This window comes from Nelumbo nucifera, chromosome 5 (genome assembly GCF_055504915.1).
Source record: "Nelumbo nucifera cultivar China Antique chromosome 5, China Antique-T2T, whole genome shotgun sequence".
Taxonomy (NCBI): Eukaryota; Viridiplantae; Streptophyta; class Magnoliopsida; order Proteales; family Nelumbonaceae; genus Nelumbo; species Nelumbo nucifera.
The window spans coordinates 23,658,611-23,682,923 of record NC_142653.1 but is presented as its reverse complement, the minus strand read 5'-3'; the positions used below and the strand labels follow the sequence as shown (position 1 = coordinate 23,682,923).

The window sequence follows — 24,313 nt, the reverse complement described above, 5'->3', positions numbered from 1 at the left end:
TCACTCAAACAATTGCAGCAAATATTAGGCCTACAATGCAACTCTGCTCTTATAACACCACATTCCGCGAGTAAGTAACCATATCTTTTTTGCTTAATGGAAATTTCACTATTGGTCTTTCTTCAGAATCCTTAGGGGGCTTCTTTTCCCAAGATCCTTTTTTACTATAGCTTTTTTCCAAGATTACTACTAGCACAAATTTATCATGCATATCATGTTGTTTGTGTATCTATTGATATTCCTGGGTATGCCATGGATTGGAATTTAACTTCAGAAAAAAAAATTGCTGGAGGTTGGTTCTGTTCTTGATTAAGAATATTGGTATATTTTCCCATTTTATATATATACTTGTGGTCCTTGATTGACAGGGTTAAGAATAGTGACTATGTTCTAGAAAGTCATGCACTCTGCACTTCCAATACTTGTATGGTTAATGAAACATACTTCCTCAGGTGGTTGGAAGCATAGTATCTGCAGTATCACATACACTTTCTTCTCTTGGTTCTGTTGGTGGTGCACATTTTCAAGAACTTAACAGGGGAGGCATTGCATCTGCAAATCCAGATACCAATGAAGACACACAAACGTCTGCAGCAATGGTTGCTTCCTTGATTCTTAAGAGTACACAGTTTGCAATTGATGCCACTTGTGAGTTCGAGTCACTTGATATCATTCTGCATCACTCTAGGAAAAATGATATCATGGAGAAATATATGGCATCCTCTGGCATAAAAAATAATAAGAAGCTGAACATACGTGATGTGCCAGATTATGGAATTCTGATCTCTGTTGAGCAATCATACATGCGAGTTTCCTGCAGTGAAGACCAAGCAGAGGTGCTTACTGATTTTTCTGGAATGAAGTCTGTTATTTTCAGATGTCAAAGTCAGACAGGACTATGTAATAATCAGTCCAAGCTCGGAGATCTCCTTTTTCAATCTCTTAACAGCTTATATGAATTCTCAATTTCTAGTTGCATGTTTAATTTGTGGATTGGTTCCAGTGGGAATGCTCCATTTCCTGGGAGGGTCAGTGATACAGTTGACACTTCTAGTAATAAAAGTTCACATGTGACACAAGGTTCTTCTTTGGAAATTGTTAATGAAGGGTCCAGAATCCAATCTTGTGGTCTTAGCCAGAAAAGGAGAGACAGTCAAATGGTTAATTTGAATGTTCAAGCACCGGTTGAAGGTTATCTGTTGTTCTTAAACATTGAACTTGGTGAGGTATTTATGGCAAAATGCTCTGTAAAAAATATTATACTTGGAGTACATCAACCAAAGAAACTTTTCTCTTCACTTGCTATTGGTGGGGAATTTCACACAATTTCATTGAATATCCAGGTGCTACTAGTTTATAAATACATTCTTATTTTGTTTACTGCTGCTGGTTATTATTTACTTATCATGCATTTTGTGCATGTGCATGCATACATTTTGTTTATTGGAAGTATGTTTGCATTCTTTCTTGTGGTCTTTCTTTACTCCTCTTTCATATTTTCATGTCTTTACTCATGGAAATGAATGCTTCTTTCATTTTGTATGGACCTGATATGGTCATAACATCACCCTTTAGATATATATTTTTAACACTGTGTATAGTTGCAGTAGAAAATGACCATGTTTTATTGACATTGCATATCTGATGGAATTTTAGCTCCCTTATGTTTGTTCTTAATGAGACTAAACATGATGCTGCTTCACAGGGTGGTCTTGTTTTCCTTGAAACAACAGCATTGGCTATGTATATTCGTGGCTTTAGTTTGTACCTTCTGTGCATTAAAGATCTCTTTTCCATGGATGTTTTGTGGGTACACATCTCATCTGGGGAACAATTTGAAAGAATTGCACCTCGTGAGAACATGGCTGGAGTGAATTATTGTACAATTAAGGACTCTGCACAAGGCACAGTATCCACAATGGCACTCCCAGAGATACACAGTGTATCCACTGAAATCAAATGGAAGCTAGTGGAGGCACTTAATATGAGACTTTCTCAGTTTTCTCTTGTTTTTGTTATTGAAGATGAATATGGTAAATACATATCATTTCTGGTCTTGAGTGATTTTTACTACATCAAGTGTCTTAATGTTTTATTTTTCTTTTACAGGTGGTGTTCGAGAACTTATCTTTGAAGCTGACTTCCATTTAAACTTTGAATTTTTCAATTTAAGAAGAAAGTTTTCACTTGATTCTCATTTGACGACCATCTCAGCACGTCTTCATGAAAATTGTGCAGAACGAACTGCAAATGAGATACAAGTTCCCCATTTTACTTCTATTAAATCAAGTTCTCCAGTTCTTGATGAATCATCTTCTTCAAATTACACTGTTCCACAGAAAGAATTTCTGATAGAAAGTGATCCATCTCGACTCTCTCCTGCAAATTTTCATAATTATATCTTGAAATGTCTAACTGCTTCCTTTACGGTTGAGAAGGCGGAGGCAAGGGATGGGGATGGTCATTCATGGTTGAAGCATGGTTGGGTTGGAAGTGGTTCTATTTCTGGTTTTGATTTAATAATCTCTCTGTCTGAAATTCAGGTCAGTAACGTTCCTGCGTCCTTGTTCTGTTTTTCATTAAGGTTTTCAAACCTGTTGATGTTAGTAACTGATATGGCAGGTTTCATCACCAGTATCCTTTACAAACCAATTTTCACAATTATATGTGGTGCAGTTTTGTCTTTTATTTGTTTTTCTTGTTTATGTTACCACTTTTACTTTCACGGGTTTCTTGTCTACTTCAGTGTTAACTATTTTCATTTTTGTCCATAAGTTTTGGCAATTTCTTTGCTTTTTGATATTTGTTATCTTACAAATTCCTTGTATCTACTTCTTGCATGAGCGTAGAAATAGTTAATAGGTTATTAGTGTGTGTGTGGTTATATATATATATATATAGTGGGGCGGCTATTTTTTATTCAATCACACCCCTTTCTCTTCTTTCTTCTCTTCAAATCTAGGTTGACTTCTTTTCTTTTTCTTTCTGAATTACATCAGAAAACACATCTTTTTCTGATTCTTTTATTCAAGTTGGTGTCAGAGCAAGGCGAGGAAAGACTAGGGTTCTCATGTGAGCTTGATCTGGTCAGCTACATGAGAATTCTTTAGATCTGGATTTTCTGCAATAGCGCTTGGTTCTTGGAGGTTGCTGCAGTATTGGAGACTGCCAAGGAATTGAAAGGTTCTTGGAGATTACCTGGTGACCAGGAAGAATCAGAGAAATTAGGTGCGACCAAGATTAGGGTTTCAAACTGAGGTAGCAATTAGTGTTTTTTCTGAGAAAGGTACAATCTTTAGTAGGGCCGATCTTGGTTAGAAGTACTTAAGCCTCTCTATAAGCAGCGGCTGATAAATCTGAGTATTCCCTGTTGTTTTCTCCCTTGTTTAAAACCCTACGATCAGTTTTTTTGAGGATTCAAGGACTGATGATGAACTGGGGAGTTGACTTTTGACTGTGGATGCTTTCTTGGAAGGTAACTATCGGCTGAGACTATGTTCTTGATGACTGTTCATTGCTGTGAATAAATTCTAGGTGTTTTTTCTCTCAATTTCTTAGATTTTCAGCATAAAAGAAATTCTTTTTTGGTTATTTTCTTGGAGTTTTTGACCTGTTAGTGCTCTACATAGAATGGAGAAGGGTGGAAGTGAGTTAAAAACTCAAGGGGAAGGATTTTTAGGGACTGGTAGCATGACTGGAAATTTGTTTCAGATTACCACTGTTAGGTTTGATGGAACCAATTACTTGGAATGAGCCCAATCAGCAATGATGGCCATTAGAGGTAGTGGTAAATTGGTTATGTGACCAGAGACACAAAGAAACCAGCCAAGGAAGACATATCACATCTCAAATGGGTTCAAGAGAACTATTTAGTGATGACTTGGCTATGCAACTCTATGCAGCCTCACATCAGCCGAAATTACCTTTGGGCAAAAACAGCCAAGGAGATTTGGGACAGCATGAAGGAGACATACTCCCAACCTCTTAATGTTGCTAGAGCTTATGAGCTAAAGTGTGAAGTGAATAGTCTCGAGCAAGGGGAGAAACCAATCTTAGTGTACTTTGCTACTCTGAAATCCCTATGGCATGAAATTGATCACGTGGAAACTATTGATGGGAAAGTCAGAGGGATGCAACGACATATAAAAAACTGATTGAAACAAATAGAATGTTTGAGTTCTTAGCTGGTTTGAACTTAGATTTTGACATTGTAAGACAACAACTTCTCACTAGGGAGAGTGTGACATTATCTCAAGCTTACTCATTGGTTCACAGTGAAGAGAGTAGGAGGAAGGTTATGTTATCTTTCCATCCTATAGAATCAGCCTTGGTATCCACAAAATCTAAGGTTGGAGGGGAGAAGGAAAGAAAAATGAAGAAGGAAGATAAAAGAGACATTTTTTGTGATCATTGTAAGAAGCCAAAATATACTAGGGACACTTGTTGGAAGTTGCATCTCCACCTAATGCTAGTGAGACTTTGAAACAAGAAGGGGAGTGCTAATGCGGCAGTTAATATAGATAGTGCATCCACTTCCAGCACAAGGACCACATCCTTAGATGCCTTAGTTGCTGTTCGGGCTGCCTTAACACAATTAGAGAATGAAGCTGGTATTTCCGGGTCATCATCTCAGCCTTCAGCTACTACATCTGCTAATCCTACTTCAGCCTTTGGTCACACAGGTACAAGAGCTACAACATATCATACTTCAGCCCCAGGTAATACTAGATCCTTCTGGGTGATAGATTCAGGTGCTTCTGACCATATGACCAGTTTATCCACCTTGTTTACCACCTATTGTTTATCCTTTGTTAGAGACAAAGTATCTATTGCTGATGGCTCCTTTGTGCCTATTTTTGGCAAGGGAGACATCAGACTGTCTGATGCCATTTCCCTATCCTTAGTTTTGCATGTTCCTAAGCTTATTGCTAAGCTAACTTGCTTTCAGTTAGTAGTATTACCAAGAATAAAAACAATTCAGTGACGTTTTTTCCTGATTGTTCTGTTTTTCATGATCTGGAAACGAGGAAGGTGATTGGGATTGGCTGTGAGATGAATGGAGTTTACATGCTTGAGCATCCATAGGGGAAGGAGAGTGAAGTTGGGAAATTGTTTGTTTCTCAGTCTTGGAGTCAGATTATGCTTTGGCATAACCGATTAGGTCATTTGTCTTTCGGGCCTTTGAAGAGTTTGTTTCCTAATTTGTTTGAGTCAGTCCAAGTGTCTAGTTTGAGGTGTGAAAGATGTGAACTTGCAAAACATTGTAAATCAACTTATTGTTTGAGCAATAAAAGAAGCAATCTTCCTTTTGAAATTGTGCATACAGATGTTTGGGGGCCATATCATACTCTTGCTAGGGGGGGGGTACAGATACTTCTTGTTATTTGTTGATGATTATACCCGTTTCTCATGGGTTTATCTTATGCACTCTGGAGATGAGGTCCTTGGTGTAGCCGGAAGCGCGTCGTTAAACACTCTGGAACACCAGTTTAAATATTTATAATTTTTACCGTTTCTCAAACAACTACTAACATAGTAAATGGGTGAGAACGGGTCATATCCACAAGGAAGCAAGTGAAAAATTAATATATACTTAGATCTGGACAAGAGAATGCAATCGAGAATGAAAAAAAATACGAAAATGAAATCTATTGTTGCTGAAATTAAATGTTTCGAATTTAAACAAGACAATGAATAAAAATTTGAATTTAATAAAGTATGGGAATCAACAAAGGAAGTAAAAGAAACAAATAAAAAAAACGATCCAGAATCCGGATTCGGTGGCGGTAGCTGCAGATCGGCCAGACAGCTTGCAGAAACCCCTCTTGACAAGAACTGGGCGTCGGTCCTTTCTACAACCCTCGAACCCCTCGAGACACCTTGGCCTTGAACCGAACAAATTCAGATATGCAAAACAGAGAAACGAACAAGAATTAAATCTTAAAGATTGCAGAAATAGAAATAACATAAAAGAAAATAAAGAAAAGAATGGTTGATCAGATCCAGTGGCGGTAGTTGCAGAATGGTTGAACAACTTGTAGGAACCCCTCCTGACAAGATCTGGGCGTCCTCCCCTTCTACGACCCTTGAACTTCTCAAGAAACCTTAGCCTTGTTAGCTGGGTGAATTGACCAACCCCTTCTACAGGGCCCTTGGGGTTCTTTTTATAGAGAAGGGTGGACACAACTGGGAATAGAGAGAAAGAGGGGGGCGGCAACTGGGTTTTAGCAAAAATATGGGTGCCCTAGGGTTTAGAATGAAGGGTTAGGATGGTTCTAGGGTGATCCTAATGCTGAGAAGAAAAGGAGAGGGCACCCAATATTATGTAAGGCTGAGATTTAATGGCTAAAGGCTGAATGGTGAAAATTAGAAGTTAGGTGGCTCCTAGGGTTAGAATGCTAAAAAGAGAGTGCCCTATAATGGATGGTGGAGATTAGAAGTGATGGAAGGTGAGGATTTAGTAGTTAGGGGCGGCTAGGGTTTGTTAAGAGTGAAAAGAATGGGTTAAAAGGCTTCCTAGGGTTTGCTAAGGCGTGGGGAGCATGCAAATACAGTAGGAGGGGCGCCAAACTAGGTTTAGCAGCTAAGAGGCGCCCTCCTGCTTTCAGTTTTTCACAAAAACACCCCCTCTCTCAGTTGGACTTCACACCAGCTTCCCAAAATCCGCATTTCAGCCATGAAAACTTCCCAGTTTTCCCCAGAATTTGCATAGAGATCCTCAGAGGTCACAACAATGAATTTAACTGGGAAAAGACATACTTCGACTATTCTAAGGCCGAAAGTACCCCTGAAATGATGCCCTTAAGGCATCAAAATGCAGAGTTATCAGTCTCCTCTTTGACCCAGGCATTCCATCAGATGGTATTGACCCAATTTGAAGTCAGGATCAAAATTCTTAGATTTGATAATGCCAAGGAGTACTTTGCAAAACCCTTGGGCATCATATCTCATAGATCATGGGGTCATTCATCAGAGCACCTGTCCTTGTACACCTCAGTAGAATGGGGTTCCTGAGAGAAAAAATAGAGATATCTTGGAGGTAGCCAGAAGCATCATGCTCAACTCTAATGTTCCCATACGCTTCTGGGGGGATGCAACCCGTACAACTTTTTACCTTATTAACAGAATTCCTTTACAGGTTCTAGACATGAAAACACCATTCAATCTTTTGTATCCAAACAAGGACCTGTTCACTATTCCCCTTAAAACTTTTGGGTGTACTTGTTTTGTTTAAATCCTTGGACCTCATTGCTCCAAATTTGATCCCAAAGGTACTAAATGTATTTTCCTTAGGTATGCACAAAATTAAAAGGGATATTGCTGTTATGAGCCTGTTTCAGGGAGGTGTTTTGTGTCCATGGATGCCACTTTTTTTGAGGATATGCCCTACTATCATAGGGCTTCTCCTTAGGGGGAGAGTAGTGAGGAAGGGATTTCAGCCCCAAAAGTTCCATTACCTATCCCAGTTATTGAGGGGGAGTCGTGAAGAGGGTTGTCAGAAGTGCAGGGAGTTGAGAGTGTATCACAGACAGTGGTGGAGGCAGGTTGATTCCCGTCCTCAGCAGTCCAGGCCGATCCCAACACCTTCTACAGCTCTAGATTCAAGCACTACCATTACTCCCACTGTTGAGCCCATTGTTGCAGATACTTTGCCTAACACCGTTGAGCCTCAGCCTTCTTCCTCAGATGACCTTGATCTCCCAATTGCAATTCGTAAAGGGAAGCGCCCTTGTACTTCATCCACTGCTCATTGTGTCTCCAAATTCCTTTCTTATGATTGTCTCTCAAAATCCTATAGATCTTACCTGGCATCTATTGCTACTATTCCTATACCCAGAGCAGTGCAAGAAGCTCTATTGATACTTGAGAGGAAGGAAGCGATGAAAGTAGAGATGGATGCTCTTGTTAAGAATAATACACGAGAACTAGTTGACTAGCCTGAGAGGAAGAAACTTGTTGGATGCAAATGGGTGTTTACAGTGAAATATAATGCTGATGGTTCTGTAGAGAGGTATAAGGCCAGTTGGTTGCAAAGGGATTCACACAAACTTATGGCATAGACTATATGGAAACCTTTGCACTAGTTGCCAAGATGAATACTACCAAAGTCTTACTATTTATTGCTACAAATTTTTCATGGCCACTATTTCAGATGGATGTCAAGAATGCATTCCTCGATGGAGATTTGCAAGAAGAAGTGTACATGGAGTTACTCCCTAGTTTTTATAGTACAGAAGCAAGAAAGAAAGTTTGCCGATTAAAAAAAGGCTTTATATGGGCTGAAACAATCTCCAAGAGCCTGGTTTGATAGGTTTAGACTGGCTTTGGAAAAATTTAGTTACATACAGGCTCAATCAGATCACACTCTCATCTTTAAGAAGACAGACTCCTCCTTGACCTTACTTGTTGTCTATGTGGATGACATTGTGGTAACAAGAAGTGATATTAGTGAGATTGAATCTCTTAAGCAGCATCTTCACAAGGAATTTGAAATGAAGGACTTGGGGGAATTGCGTTATTTCCTGGGAATTGAGGTAGCTCGATTGTTGACACATCCATTGAGTTATTGGAGGAACGTATGTTCTTGACTTATTGGAAGAAACTGGAAAGTTAGGAGTAAAGCTTGTTGACACACCCATTGAGTTGAACCATAAAATAAGTGTAGAAAGTGGAGAACTTCTTGAGGACAGGGCTATGTATCAAAGGTTGGTTGGGGAACTTCTTTATCTTTGCCTAACACGACCAGATATTTCATATGCTATTAGTGTTGTTAGTTAGGACATGCATTCTCCTAGGACCACTCACCTTCTTGTAGTGGCAAGGATACTTACTTGCTTATTTGAAGAGATGCCCAGGGAGAGACATACTCTTCAGGAATAGTGGTCACATGAAAATAGAAGTATATACAGATGCTGATTGGGCTGGATGTATTGATGACAGAAGGTCTACCTCTGGGTATTGTGCATTTGTGGGGGGAAATCTTGTTTCCTGGAGAAGCAAGAAATAATATGTTGTTGCTCAATCTAGTGCTGAAGCTGAATATAGGTCCATGGCCAATGGTGTTGCAAAAGTGTTATGGCTGAAATCTTTGCTTGATGAGCTGGAAATTGATTATGAGAAACCTCTGATGCTGTATTGCGATAATCAAGCTGCAATTAATATTGCCCACAACCCAATACAGCATGACAGGACTAAGCATATCGAGGTGGGCAGCCATTTTATCCGAGAGCGAGTTGCATCTCAAGAAGCGTGTCTTCCTTATATTGCCTGAGACATGCAGTTAGCTGATCTCTTTACTAAAGTAGTCACAAAAATCAAGTTGGAGGCAGATTTACACAAGTTGGGAATGACAAATATCTACTCCCAACTTGAGGGGGAGTATAGAGATAGTTAATAGGTTATTAGTGTGTGTGTGGTTCCAGCCCTACACTTTATTTTACTATTTATTTCTTTATGTTACAGTTTTGGTAGTTGGGCCAGTTGGGCCTTGTTTATTTTTCTTTTATTTTTTAAGTAGGGGTATTAGAGTAACTCCACTTATTGTAAAGTCATATATATATAAGATTTAGTGGGGCGGCTATTTTTTATTCAACCGCACCCCTTTCTCTTCTTTCTTCTTCTTACTTTTTTCTTTTTCTTTCTGAATTACATCAGAAAACACATCTTTTTCTGATTCTTTTATTCAAGTATGAGAAAACCAGTTTCAAAATTATCTCTATGCTTCACTGTTAATTTATTGTTACCAAGAAAATTCTTTCTTTAAATATTTCTATGATTATGCTCTTTGACCAATATCCATCTATAGATGGTAAATATTTGCCTGATTTTCTATTTGGTTAGTTAAGGTGTGACTTACTTAGTGGCGCTCATCTTTTTTCTTCTTGGTTGCCTCAGATGCTCTTGTTCATTGTCACACCCTTCTGTGAAGTTTTCAATGTTAAGACTGATAGCAATCTGAAACAAAGACAATGTTCCAGGAACCAAGCATGGGAGAATGATTCTGGGGATGCAATTCCTGATGGTACCTTGTGTTTATAAATAGATCTGTAACTATGAATTGCATTCACATAGGTATAATTGTAAAATAGGCAGAAACGCTGGGGGTTCATTGCAAAAGACAAAGAGAAGGATGACCAGAACTCTGAATTATAGCCCTCCTGCAGAACATACAGAAAACAAAAACTTGTGTAATGAAAGATTCCAAAACCATCAACTCCTTGATTCCCCCCCTCTCCATTTAGATCATTAGCAGTCTAATTAGCTGATCTTGGAACTAGTGAAATGAGTCAAGATGGATGCCAAAGGTTTTGTATTGCTAATCTAACAGGCTAAATAGAGAATGGCGTTTTAGGACCTTGAACAAGAGATGACAACTAAGCTCTAACCAAATTTCCCTTGCCAATAACACCGGAATAAGACAGGATAACTGCCACATTTCTATCCCAACTCCTAAACTTTCTAAACTTCTTAAACAGTATATGTCAAAGTTCAGCTTTATGGGATCCTCTAGCAGAGTCATTCATTGTGGACTCTGGGATGAAAATATTGTTGCCATTGACCAATCTTTACTGATCAAATTTGACACAACTCCTTTGGAAATCCCTAAGAACAGGATCAAGTGGATCACTAAGATGGTAATCATATATGGGTTACCTTCTGCCACTCTTTCCTTATTATGGAATGTTCTCATATTCATTTATTCCCAAATCTCCCAAAAACTACAGACTAACTCTTAGAGAGGTCAAAGAACTTATGTATGAACTGGGAACAATTGTTTAGTGAACCCAGTAGAAATTTGCTGAATTAAAAAATATAAAAGAAAAGTAGTTTTTTGAAAAGAGAAGGAAGAGAGAAGGAGAAAAAGAGAGCAATAATCTGGGCGCCCCTTCACTTATTATTTATACTAAAATAATAAAACAATACAAAGACAATTATGCCCTTATAGGGCAGAAAAACATAAAACAGCATATATAACACTCAAAAACATAATAAAATTTGGACTCACATAACTATTGTAGTCCCCACCTCCTATCTAACAACTAACATAAAACATCTACTCAAAAAAACATCATAAAACTAATTAATCTTCAACACTCCCCCTCAAGTTGGGAGTAAATGTCACACATTCCCAACTTGCATAGATCATGCTCAAGCTTGTTCTTTGCCACCCCTTTAGTGAGAACATCAGCTAGTTGCAACTTTGAAAAGACATAATAAGGCAAACAAACTTCTCCGGTTGTTACCCTTTCTCTTATAAAGTGTTTATCAACTTCAATGTGTTTTGTCCTATCATGTTGAATTGGATTGTGGGCAATATTGATTGCAGACTGATTGTCATAGTATAACATCATAGGTTCCTCTGCTTTCACCCCAATCTCACTCAAAAGAGATCTAACCCAAAGAAGTTCTGAGACACCATGAGCCATGGATCTATACTCAGCCTCTGCACTTGACTTTGCCACAACTGCTTGCTTCTTACTCTTCCAGGAGATCAAGTTTCCACCTACAAAGGTACACACTCCTGATGTAGACCTCTTGTCATCTAAGCATCCTGCCCAGTCTGCATTTGTATAGGATTCTAGCTTCAAATTCTCATGATTTGAGAAAAGAATGCCTCTGCAAGGGTGCTTTTTCAGATATGTAAGTATTCTCTCAATAGCTTCCCAGTGCTGAACCCGAGGTGCATGCATGTACTGACTCACAACACTGATAGCATAAGAAATATCTGGTCGTGTCATACACAAATATAGCAGTCGGCCCAAAATTCTTTGATATCTCTCCACATCCTTTACCAACAACTCACCTTCCACACCATTAATTCTGTGATTTGGATCAATAGGAGCGTTTGCTGGTTTGGTCCCCAGCTTCCTAGTCTCCTGTAGAGGTATTTGAGCTCATCAAGATCTTTGATCTCAAATTCTTGCTGCAATGATTTTTTGAGATCATCAATCTCCTCCAGATCATTTTTTGTCACCACTATATCATCCACATACACAATCAGAATTAACACCAGAGCATCTCTTCTCTTCACAAAGAGGGTGTGATCAGACAGCGTCTGTGTGTATCCAAAACGGATGAGTGCCCCTCTGAACCTGTCAAACCAAACCCTAGGTGACTGTTTCAGTCCATACAAAGATTTTCTTAGTCTACACACCTTTCCTTTACCAACATTTTCATAAAAGCCTGTTGGAATGTCCATATATACCTCCTCCTGTAAATCATCATTAAGGAAAGCATTTTTGACTTCAAGCTGGAACAAGGGCCATGAATAGGTGGCTACTAGAGATAAAAGGATACGGACTGAACTCATCTTAGCTACTGGTGCAAAGGTTTCCAGATAATCAACACCATAGGCCTAAATATACCCTTTTGCTACCAACCTTGCCTTGTACCTCTCTATCTTGCCATCAGCCTTATACTTCATTGTGAATACCCATCTGCATCCGACTGTCTCCTTGTTTGGGGGGAGATCAACTATTTCCCAAGTTTGGTTTTTGATCAAAGCATCCATCTCATCTTGCATGGCTGTTCTCTACTCAAGTTTGGAGAGAGCCTCAGTAACATTCTTGGGTATAGACACAAAATCCAGGGAAGAAAGAAAAGCACGGTAGGAGGGTGATAAGGCACTGTAGGAAAGATGATATGAAATGCAATGGGCTGTACACTTTCTCTTCCCCTTACGAAGTGCAATGGGAAGATCAAGGTCAGTGGGATCAGCTGCAACAAAGGTGTTAGGGACAGAAACATTATCATTAGAAAACATAACAGGCTCAGGCTCAAGAGGAATGCCTAGAACTGTATCTGCCGAATCAGGAGTTTCAGAAGGACTGACAGAGAGTGGTGTGGGTTGAGGATGTGTGGAGTCAACCATCATCTGCGGGCACTGATATTTCTGTGAGGTTGCTCGTAGTAGCTCAGGTAATGAAACTAGAGGTGCAGGTGTTGGTTGAATTGATGTAGATGCTGGCTAAACTGATGGAGGCACCATAGAAACAGGAAGAAGAACAGATTGTGAGTTCTCCTCCCCAAAACTCTCCCCCTGAGGAGAACCACTCGAGAAAAAGAATGTGGATTCAAAGAAGGTAACATCCATAGTGACAAATTTGCTCCTCGACACTGGGTCATAACAGCAATACCCCTTTTGGTTCTGAGCATACCCAAGAAAAACACATTTTTGGCCTTAGGATCCAATTTCTTGCGATGAGGGCTAAGAATGTGAGCAAAAGAAACACAACCAAAAACCCTCAGAGGTATATGAAATATCTCTCCATCTGGAAAAAGAAGGCTAAATGGCACCTTAAACCCCAAAGTCCGTGAATGAACATTGTTAATCAAATGCACGGCTGTAAGAATTGCATCTCCCCAGAACTGCACAGGAACTGAAGCACACACCATAAGACTCCTTGCCACCTCCACAATGTGTCTGTTTTTCCTCTCAGCAACTCCATGTTCTAAGAGATACGTGGTCAGGTCCTTCTTGAAGTACTCTCTAGCATTATCTGATCTAAAAGCCTTAGTTCTCACTCCAAATTGTGTAAGAATCATCTGGTGGAACTGTCGTAACAAGTTAGGAACCTCATCATGTGATCTCGTCAAATATATCCAAGAATATTGTGTATTATCATCCACAAACAAGAGAAAGTAACGGAATCCTCCCATGGAAGGGATATGATATGGCCCCCATACATCAATGTGAACAATATTAAAAGCAGAAGTACTCCTTTTATTACTTAGTTTAAAAGACTGTCTACAATGCTTTCCTAACTGACAACTCTCACACTCCAAAGTAGATAACTGAACAAATTCAAACAACTTTGGGAAAAGACATCTCAAAGAACTAAAAGAAAGATGTCCCAAACGGTTGTGTTAAAGCATAATCTGGTTCACTGACTCTGATCCACTACTACTGTTGCCGCTAACATGATGGCTCTGATGTGTTGGAATCTCATCCATAAGGTAGACTCCATTCACCTCACGACCACTCATAATCATCCTATTTGACTCTAGATCCTGCAAAACACAATTACCAGGAAGAAAGGTCACGGAACAATTCAAATTTTTTGTCAAAGAACTAATAGACAGTAGGTTGGTATGAAGTCTAGGGACATGTAAAACAGAAGACAAAGTTATATCATTAGTCACTCTAACTATCCCCTTCCCAGCAATGGGCATATGTGAACCATCTGTTGTAAAGACTCTGCCTCTACTAGAGCACAACTGATAGGAACTGAAAATGGTAGGGGCACTAGTCATATGCTCAGATGCTCCTATGTCTATAATCCAAGGAGGTCCCTCCTTACCTGAAGTGGATGCAAGATTTGCAGTTTTATATGAACTACTTGTATGTGCAAAGGAAGTGGTGTAGTTGGCTCCTCAATTCTGCTGTCCATCTGGAAGGCTAGAGTTAGGTGAATCTTTCTTACTCATAAGCTGTCCAAAACTCTCCAATTCTGTTCTCACTGCTGCTATTGCAATGGATTCTCAATCAGTTTGGGAGAGAGGGGCTAAAGAGTCTCCCGTAGTGGCTACATTTGCATTTCCATTCTTGTTTATTATCCAAGTAGGCATGAGATTTGGATGAAGCTTCCAACAAGTGTCCCTGGTATGCTTAGGCTTCTTGTAATAATCACACACCAAGTCCTTCTTATCTTCCCTTCTATTCTAGTCTCACTACTCCCCTTGTCTCCATTCGGCTTAGGTTTTGTTGTACCAATCATAGCCGACTGGTCAATCCCAGGCTGTCTCAGCATTACATTCCTCCTACTTTCCTCTCCAGAGTGAAAGGCATAGGCCTGAGAGAGTGTCACACCCTCCCTAGAAAGAATATGCTGCCTAGCAATATCAAATTCAGGGTTCAGCCCTGCCAGGAACTCAAAAACCCTATTCCTCTCTACCAGTCTATGATAAGTTGCTGCATCATTTACACTTTCCCATACCACGGTTTCTAAGTGATCTATTTTCTGCCATAGGGTTTTCAGCATGGAGAAATACATAGCAAGAGGTTTTTCTTCCTATTTCATACTTATCACCTGATTTCTTAACTAATAGGCTCTGGCTTCATTTTGCTTCTGAGAGTAGGTTTTAGTCACTCCGTCCCAAATCTCCTTAGCAGTATTAGCCCATAGGAATTTTTTTGCAATATGAGGTAACATAGAATTGCACAGCCAGGACATTACCATGTAATTCTCCTGCACCCATCGGGAAGAGTCTATATCAGGTTTCTTCTCCTCCCCAGTGAGATATCCTAATTTTCCATGGGCACCAATAGCCATCTTAGCTGATTATGCCCACTCTAATAGTTTGTACCATCAAGTTTTACTATAGTAATGATCCCAGACCCAAAAATATCACTACTACCTCCAACACCCAGTCCCACGGTACCAGTAAATTTCATCTCGGTATTCCAACTCTCCATTTTACTTCAATTAGTTCAACAATAAGAAAAAAATAGATTGGAGACGTTCAAAAAATAATTTAATATCACACACACAGAAACCAACCCTTTCGGAAGAAGAAAACCCTAGTTGGAGGGAAATCTCTCTCATCCCCACACTACACAACAGAGAGAAGTGAATCAATCACTCCAGGACGCCTAGAAAATTCTAGAAACCAAACTGCCCTCTTCAGAAAATCAAAAGAAACTAACAATACCTGGTCACCCAAGATCAGATAAAAAAAAAAGAGTCCCAACTTTTCTGGGACTCTTCCCCGTACTCCAGTTCTTCCTGATTTTGATGCCGAACAGTAGATCACCTTCCTGATGACTAGATCCCACCAAAAACTCCATGAACTGGGCAATCTATAGCAGATCGATCAGCCCTTTACTACTTCATGCAGTCTGCTGATCTAGGGCTGCATGAGAATGCTTCAAGAAACCCTAGCCGATGCTCTGATACCAAGTAGAAATCTGCTGAATTAAAAAATATAAAAGAAAAGTAGTTTCTTGAAGAGAGAAGGAGAAGACGAGAAAAAGAGAAGAAGAGAAGAGAAGTTGGAAAGAAAAGAGAGCAATAATCTGGCCGCCCCCTTTACTTATTATTTATACTAAAATAATAGAACAGTATAGAGACAACTATGCCCTTATAGGGCGGCAAAACATAAAACATTATACATAACACTCAAAAACATAATAAAATTTGGACTCACATAACTACTGTGGTCCCCACCTCCTATCTAACAACTAACATAAAACATCTACTCAGAAAAACATCATAAAACTAATTAATCTTCAACAAACCCCTTGGTCTGCAAATGGTTTAGCAAATGGCTTGGCAAAGCGAGGCTGATCAACTTTGTAATCTACTATTTTTCTACATTAATAAAATTTTAAAAAGTTATCTATCTCACGAAAAAAAGGCAGCCCCAAAGCTACTTACAAATTACAGTAAACATATGCATACATCCTTACGGAGGACGCTCTTGTTTGATGATTATGTCATTTTTTTGTTTGTACTATTGGTGTTATTGTTGTACATTCAGGAACCTAAAACTAAATAAAGCTCATCATTTTCTCAGGATCTATTGTTGCAATCCAAGACATTGATCAGCACATGTATTTTGCTGTTGAAGCAACAGAAAACAAATACTGCTTAGTTGGTGTGCTCCACCATTCTCTTGTTGGAGAAAGGGCTCTTTTCAGGGTAGGAGTCTATTGCTTTACATTTCATTTGAATGAATCTCTCTCTCTCTCTCTCTCTTCATGAAATATGAATTTAACTCTGATGAAATGTATCTCTCGGGTAAATCTGGTTTGTTAAATTGAACATAAGGTTTTGGTATTATGTTTCCGTTTCATGGAAAATCTTGATTTCATTCAACAACAATTCTCCAAATCTAGTTGTAAAAGTTTCCCTTTATAACTATCAGGATTCCCCTTCTTACTGGTGAAGGACAACTCTAAAGGAGCAATAAAAGACAACTACTCCTTACTATGAATTAATCTTGAGGCTACAAGAATTTAGTGCTCTCTCTCCTGCAATAATATAATGACGCTGTTAACCATGATGTTCTTTGTTTGTTGCGTTCAGATATGTGCAATCAATTTAGGTGGGTGCTGTTGGCACTTAGCAGTGTATGGACTGAATGTGAGTGGGGTAATTTTTGGAAGATACTGACTGAATTGGAAGTTCGAAGGAAAACAGCCAACTTTCTTATACCTTGTGCACCCCTTTTCTTAATAATAAGAAGAAACATGAGATTAAAAAAGAGAAGTTCCAGAGGCTTCACTTTAAGAAGGAAAACAACTAGTTTCTTACAAAACATAAATTACAAGGTGATTGTGCACCTTAATAATGTTCTAAGAATCCAGGAATACAAGTGTGTGAATTCTGGATTTCGTACTGTAATTCAATACTTGATTTCTTTTTCTTTATGTGTTCCATATCTTTGTCAAATTTACAACCCCCCCAATCATTTTTTTGATCAGTAATAAGATCAACAAATTTTATACAATCACAATCAAAATAAGAGAGGTGCAATAATGGAATACAGAAATACCTGGAAATCATAGGCTGTCATATTACAGCTTCCCCATGCACCTAGGATGGCCATCTCCCTGATATGATAAACAATCTCTAACCAATATTCCTTGTGACCACTTCTAGCCAAAGAGTCAGCTAGATAATTAGCATATATCCCAAGTCCTAATCCAGTAGAACAAGATACTCTAATATGATGCTGATAAACCTCAGGATCATCAGCTCCTTCTCTTTTCCAACTCACCACCACTTAAAAATCCCAATCTATCTCTACCTTGAGTAGATGGGGAAGATGAGGAACCTTTCAGAAGGGGTATAAGCTTCTGCTTAAATGAACTTGCCCCACCTCACTGATCCAGAATATGCCTGAAGAATCTTTACCTCTTGGATGAACACCTCCAATTCATGAAGGGTGTGGATTACCGAAAGAGCACCTGTATTATTGGTCTTGAGAACCATATATTAGCAAGTTCAAGGGAGTTGATTGGTTTGAATTTTTAAGTAATTTTTTTGACTAATATGATTGAACTTACAAATTACATGTGGTATCTTGCTTTTAAAAGGTAAACATGTGTTACAATAATTCTAAAAATACATTTCTAAATAAGATTCATGTTGGGATACATCACAAAAATCTTGTATTCCTATTTAAATTTATGGATTTTCATATGTTTTGTGAAGCTTCCTTGACCATGACTTTTTAAAACAAGCTTATGTTCAGGTCAAGTACCACAAACAAAGTATGTGGAGGTTGCCGGTGGCATGGTTTTCCTTGACATCATTGTATGCTAAAAGCGATTCTGGGGAGCCACTGCGTTTGAACTATCGCCCAGGATCAGGTTTTGTTGACATTTCTAGCACTAAAGATAGTGGGTGGGCACTTTGGAGGCTACTCGCTTACAAGCCTGAGAGTTATGACAGTGCTAATGACCTGGAACCTTACAATAACTATACTAAAAACATTTTTTACCTTGTGAATAAGTGTGATTCCGCTGTTGCTTTTGTTGATGGGGTTCCAGAATTTGTTAGGAAGCCTGGGAATCCATTCAAGGTGAAAGTGTTCAATGATTTTTTGCCAGTAAACAATGTTTTCAGGTTAGATAAACACTCCACAGAGATTCATGAAACTGATACTCAGCAGGGTTCACTTGTAGACAGAGAGCAAACTTCTGAGCAGGCTATCAATCTCCCACATATAAATGTTACTTTCAACAAGATTATTCTCACCATTGTTCATGAACTTCCAGATGCAAATGATAATTTCCCACTCCTCCAGGCGTGTGTTGATAACATTCAACTTGTTATACAAGTTTTACCTTCTAAAGCCAGACTTATATGTACATGTACTGCAATTATTTATCACTTTGATTCCCAAAGAAACTCATGGTGAGTATTCAAGGAGAACTGAATTGGTCGTAACCTCCTGTTTCTTATAATCTTAGCAGAGGTACAACTGTACAAGAGGAATTCCCTGCTTAAACATTTTCTTTTTGACTTGCAGGAGGGAAGTTGTTCACCCTGTTAATATGTTTCTTTTCTACCGCTCTAGATTTGCATCTCAGGGTTCAGAAAGTGTCTCTCAAGGAGTGCCTGCTCATTTTTATTTTAGAATGAAACAGGTTAGAATCTTGATTTGTGAAATTATTTTTATTTATATATTTGAATAGTGCTTTATACAGTTCTAACAGTTCATCATGTTGCATATTGGCAGATGGATATATCTCTGACTGAGCGTGCACTGGACATATTTCTATTTGTTGTAGGAAAATTGAATTTGGCTGGCCCATATGCAGTGAGAAGCTCAGTTATCTTTGCCAATTTCTGCAAGGTTCTCCTTTAGCTTGCTTTACTTTCTACTTGTTGATACGAAGTGAAAATAGAAAATTTCTATCAGTCAAGACACAGTACATACATGTTTATTTTGATCAATTAATGGTTCATGAACTAATTTCATGTTTTTTCCTTTTTGTCTCCTTCCTTTGAAGGGATAGAATGGGACTAGGGTTTTAGAAGAGGTCTAAGGGAAAATGAACTTCAAGCTGTTGTTGAATCATTGCAAAATCTTGAGAAGGTGGTGTTAGATGCCTCTAAGCATGACAGGAGAATATGGTTTCCTTGTCCAAAGGGTGTTTTCTCTTGCATCTCCTTCTTTTGTGTCCTCAATTCTTCACAAGCTTTTCCCCACCCTATTGGACAGGGAGTCTCTAACCCTGTCCCTTCCCCCTCTACCCTTAATGATGTTCCCTATGTTCTTGTAGGACCACCTGGAGCCTTGCCTTCCCATAATGCTTATATTCCAAGTGCCAATGAATTAGGGGTTGGGAATCTCCGGGACAGCAGTGTAGAAGAAGAAAGGGGAAGAATTCTGAACCTAATCCTATAGAGCCTAGCAGCCCTAGAGGTAGAGAAAGAGTCTTTGGGTTCTGGGTTAGATCACCTTGCTACCCAAGTTTAGGAACCTAAGCTATACCTGGGTGAAATTAAGAAAGGAGAGCTGAATTTAGACCAAGAAAGGAAAGAAGGGGAAGCAGACAAAAAGGTAGAGGAAAGGAAGGTTGGGGCAACAAAAGTTGTACCTGAGGAAAATGGTAAACCGAAGAAAAGAAAAAAGAGTGAGACTGAGAAACTAAAATGGGGAATAAATTATGAGGAGGAAAACAGAAAGAAGGAAAGAAGGAAAGGGAAGTGATTTTGGTGATATCAATTCAGGGACTCTTAAGCTACTGAAATGAAAATAATAAGTTGGAAGGCAAGAGGATTAGGAAGTGAAAAAAAGAGAATGACCATGGATGTTTTTAGAAAAAAAAAACTAGACCTGGTAATGATCCAAGAGACCAAATTGTTAGAAAATGGATTAGGAGTATCTAGGGAGTTAGGGGTCTTAGCTGGTTCTTTTAACCTTCATTGGGGGCCTTAGAAGGATTCTTGTCATCTGGAGGAATGAAGAAATGGATTATCTAGAGGAGTTCATAGGCCAATTTTCAGTCTCCCTAAAAATAAAAAGAGTATCGGATGGAAGAGAATGAGTTTTGACGAATGTTTATGGCCCTAATTTGTATAGAGATAGGGCTTTGTTTTGGGAGGAGTTGTTGTAAGGGATTATGGGAAGATTCTTGGTGTTTAGGGGGTGATTTCAATGTTATCAGCATGGTTTAAAATGTCCCTAATTTTTTTTTTGATCAGCAAAAGAGAACTTTATTTGATTTAGGGGAAAATGTCCCTAATTTCCCTAATATTTCCATGACATATTTCCATTTCCATGGGTAGCGACACGAAATTTTACTGGAATCAACATTTCCCCATGTGTTAAGTGGCACCTCTCACTTCTCTATTGTCTTTCCTTCTCAATCTCTGTTCCCTTTGCCTCTACATGTCTTTGGTTGTGTTTGTTTTGTTCACTGTTTGGGTCCGGAGTTGGATAAGTTGGATGCTCGTGCTCTTAAATGTCTTTTTGGGGTACTTTCAAACCAAAAAAGGATATAAGTGCTACGGTCCTTCCCTTTGTAGCTCCTTTGATATAAAAACAAAACAAATCTCAGATCACCATATCATAATTGGCCAAGGGAAAATCCAATTATTCCTAAAAAGGGGAAAATTCAATCCAATCAAAGAACACTATTTTAAAACTGACTGGAATTTAATCATCATACAGATTGGCACCAAGGATTTAAATATCGACACCTTACGCTCGATATGGGGCGTATCGTATCGGTATCGGTCATAGGAGATACGGGAAATGCTACAAATAGGTACGTATCCTCTGAATCGTCCGTATCGGAGCGATACACATCCATATCAGACCGTATTGTATTGTATTGGTTGATACACGCCGATACGGACCAATACACGGGTGATTCGTGTTTTCACACTTTCGCGCGTCTAATTTAAAATAACTGTGGCTGACGCGGTTTGAACCCAAATCACCCTACGCATCAAACTTGAACACATCCGTATGCCATTAAGACAACTGTTAGCTTTGGTTAGTAAGTGAAATAAAATAATTCTTTATTTAATGCCTACATGTAGTCCTAACAAATAACATATATTTATGTTCAACAATTCCAAGTAAAGATGAAATAATATTATTCAAATTAATATTTTTAAACTAATGGAGTAAATAATTTCTCAAATCCACACTCATATCAAAAAGGTTTTTAATCTCAAAAATTTATACAAATAAAAATATTAATAATAGAATAATAATTTTAGTACTTAAAATTTATAAATTTGAATTTGAAATGTATCTTAAAATTTTTATAAATTATTAATTAATATTTTAATTTGCATTAAATAAAAATAATGATAATTTATTTCATTAAATTATAAAAATAAAAATAAAAATAAAAATATTAATATTAATATAATAATTTTAGTAATTAAAAATTATGAATTTGCATACAATATGTATCTTAGAAATTTTAGTATCTTTGAGATAGTTTAAGTTAAGATTATATATTTTTATAAATTATTAGTTGGTATTTTAATTACACTTTATAGTAACAGTTTTATTGTTTACAAAAATAAAAATATTATCTACCAAACGTTTGAGAATTAATTTTTAGTTGATTATTTTGTTAATGTTAAAATGTAAAAATATAAAAATAAGAAATAATTGATATAATAATTACATATAATAGTTGCATGTGTTTTGTGACATGACTTGAACTTCAATTGAAAATATATAATAGCTTTGTACATGTATTAATTTGTGAAAATTTATATAATATGTTTTAGGACTCTAGATTGATACATTATCAATAAAAATTGTATGATTTCTATGCATCCTGCTATATTAATTGTAATATATTTATTCACAAATACCATTAGAATTTTAGAATATACATTTCCTATGCATTTATACATTACTTTTGACTATTTTAACCTTAAATGTAATGTTATTAATATATTTATGGAATTTATATGCATTTCCTAATGTATCCAAGCGTCTCCATGTTTTTTCATCCGTATCCATGTGTTTCCAAAGCATATCCGTATCCATATCCGTATCCGTATCCAAGTGGTCCGATACGTTACTCGATACCAATACTTTAATCCTTGATTGGCATTGGTGATAACCCAAGGAGAAAGGATAATTGGCCATTGAAAATCTAATATCAAATTGAATCAGATTGGCACTACAGAATAGATCAAAAATTCTCTTTTACAACACCAGAATACAACTTCAAAACATGCGAGAACTCTTGATAATCAAACTTCTTTACCCATTGTTTTGATACCATGTCAACCTTTATGCAAGAAATAGAAATATGATATAACAAAAAATAATATGTAGAAGAGAGTGAAGAACACAAAAATTTAATGTGGTTTATCTTGGAACCTACATCTACGGGAAGAGAGGAAATATTTATTACCATACTGTTTCTTGTCCTAAAATACTGTAATTAATGTGACTTCAGTCAAATCATTTTTCATTCTCACAAAAAGTTAACAAGTTTGTATTGGAATTTTCAAGTTTTAAGGTAATTATTAAGGCTCAGTTTGGGAATAGTGCAAATACAAATATGTACAGTGCAAAAGCTTGTATATGGTTTATCTAAACCTTGTATTTGTAGTGTACATATTTGTATTTGCACTTTACCCAAACTGAGCCTCTCAAAATTTGAGATGTATAAGTGGAAAATCTACAATATTTTGTTTAAATCATGTAACTTTTGGTGGTAGATATTTTAGGCCCCTCTTAAATGGGATGTTTTGGCAGCTCTGCAGGAACGCATACCTTGAATTGACACTCCCTTGTAGACCATGACATGATTGGTACCTAGACTCCAGCTCAAGGGGGTTAGGGGCTAGCTCACTTTTTATATTTTGTTTTTCATTTCTTTTTCTTTTTTAATCTTGGGCCTTTTGGTTGGTAATCTACATGTCTTCTTCTTGCTTGTTATTACTTTTATTTTATGCCAGTACTGGTTTGATTCTATAGAAGTTGGCCTTTTTTAATGAATTATGCGGTTATTGATAAAAAAAAAAGTTGGCTTTGTGTATTTAGTTAGGGAGTCATTTCTCTCATTTTTACTGCTCTCTTCCTTCAATCTCAATGCACAAAAATCCACTTTGAACTTGAGCCTGATTTTCTTTGAGACATGATTTATAGTTTCTATGATGGCAGGTGGAAAACCAGTCATGCCTTAACCTACTTTGTCACTTTTATGATAATCAGTATATTACAGTAGCTGGAAAGCATTCCACTTCAATTTTCTTAAGGTCTCTCTCTCTCCCACTCACTCTCTCTCTCTCTCTCTCTCAATATGCTTACAATATTTTCCTATACAAATTCTTAGCTTCTCTTTTTGATTAATAAGGAATTATATAATAAGACAAAAGAAAGAAAAGAAAGATAACGGCAGAAGGATGCCCTTCATGCTTGGAAAGTAAAAAGACATCTATTGGCAAAGGAAATAACAATAGCAGCAATTATAACAAAAGAGAAAATGGCAAAAAACATCTTGCCTCTACACTGTAGCACAGCAGTATTCATAACTCATAAGACCACAAAAATACCAAGCACCCTGACTAAGTTGGCCTAAATTGTGCCCTTTAATAAAAGATTCCTACCTCCCTCTGCCTACCCAGAAAAAAAAGGAAAAGATGACTATAAAACAAGGCAAAGCACAAATATCTATACCAGCTGCTATACAAGGAGTCCTGCATAAGAAAAGGCACAAACTGTCTCAAAATAGCAACCTTCACACAGAGAAAACCCAGAATTCCAATCTAATCTAGCAATGCAGAAAATAAAACAAACCCTTCATAATTGCCCTCTTCCAAAAATCAAATGACATACAGGCATTTCACATATTCCTCCCAAGTCCCACTCC

The 24,313-nt window shown here is 37.7% G+C and overlaps 1 protein-coding gene across 3 annotated transcripts in view; it reads left to right on the top strand.

Annotated features, from left to right (window-relative positions):
- The window catches only part of LOC104595825 (vacuolar protein sorting-associated protein, putative (DUF1162)), a 90,672-nt gene that overhangs the window by 21,111 nt on the left and 45,248 nt on the right, over positions 1-24,313 (top strand). For all 3 annotated transcript variants that reach the window (XM_010256733.3, XM_019197488.2, XM_019197490.2), the window contains exons 5-13: positions 453-1,343; positions 1,706-2,033; positions 2,110-2,543; positions 9,895-10,021; positions 16,516-16,640; positions 18,199-18,863; positions 18,979-19,096; positions 19,189-19,305; positions 23,605-23,699. In XM_010256733.3, coding sequence (XP_010255035.1) covers positions 453-1,343; positions 1,706-2,033; positions 2,110-2,543; positions 9,895-10,021; positions 16,516-16,640; positions 18,199-18,863; positions 18,979-19,096; positions 19,189-19,305; positions 23,605-23,699 — 2,900 coding nt within the window. The remainder of the gene's footprint in view (positions 1-452; positions 1,344-1,705; positions 2,034-2,109; positions 2,544-9,894; positions 10,022-16,515; positions 16,641-18,198; positions 18,864-18,978; positions 19,097-19,188; positions 19,306-23,604; positions 23,700-24,313) is intronic.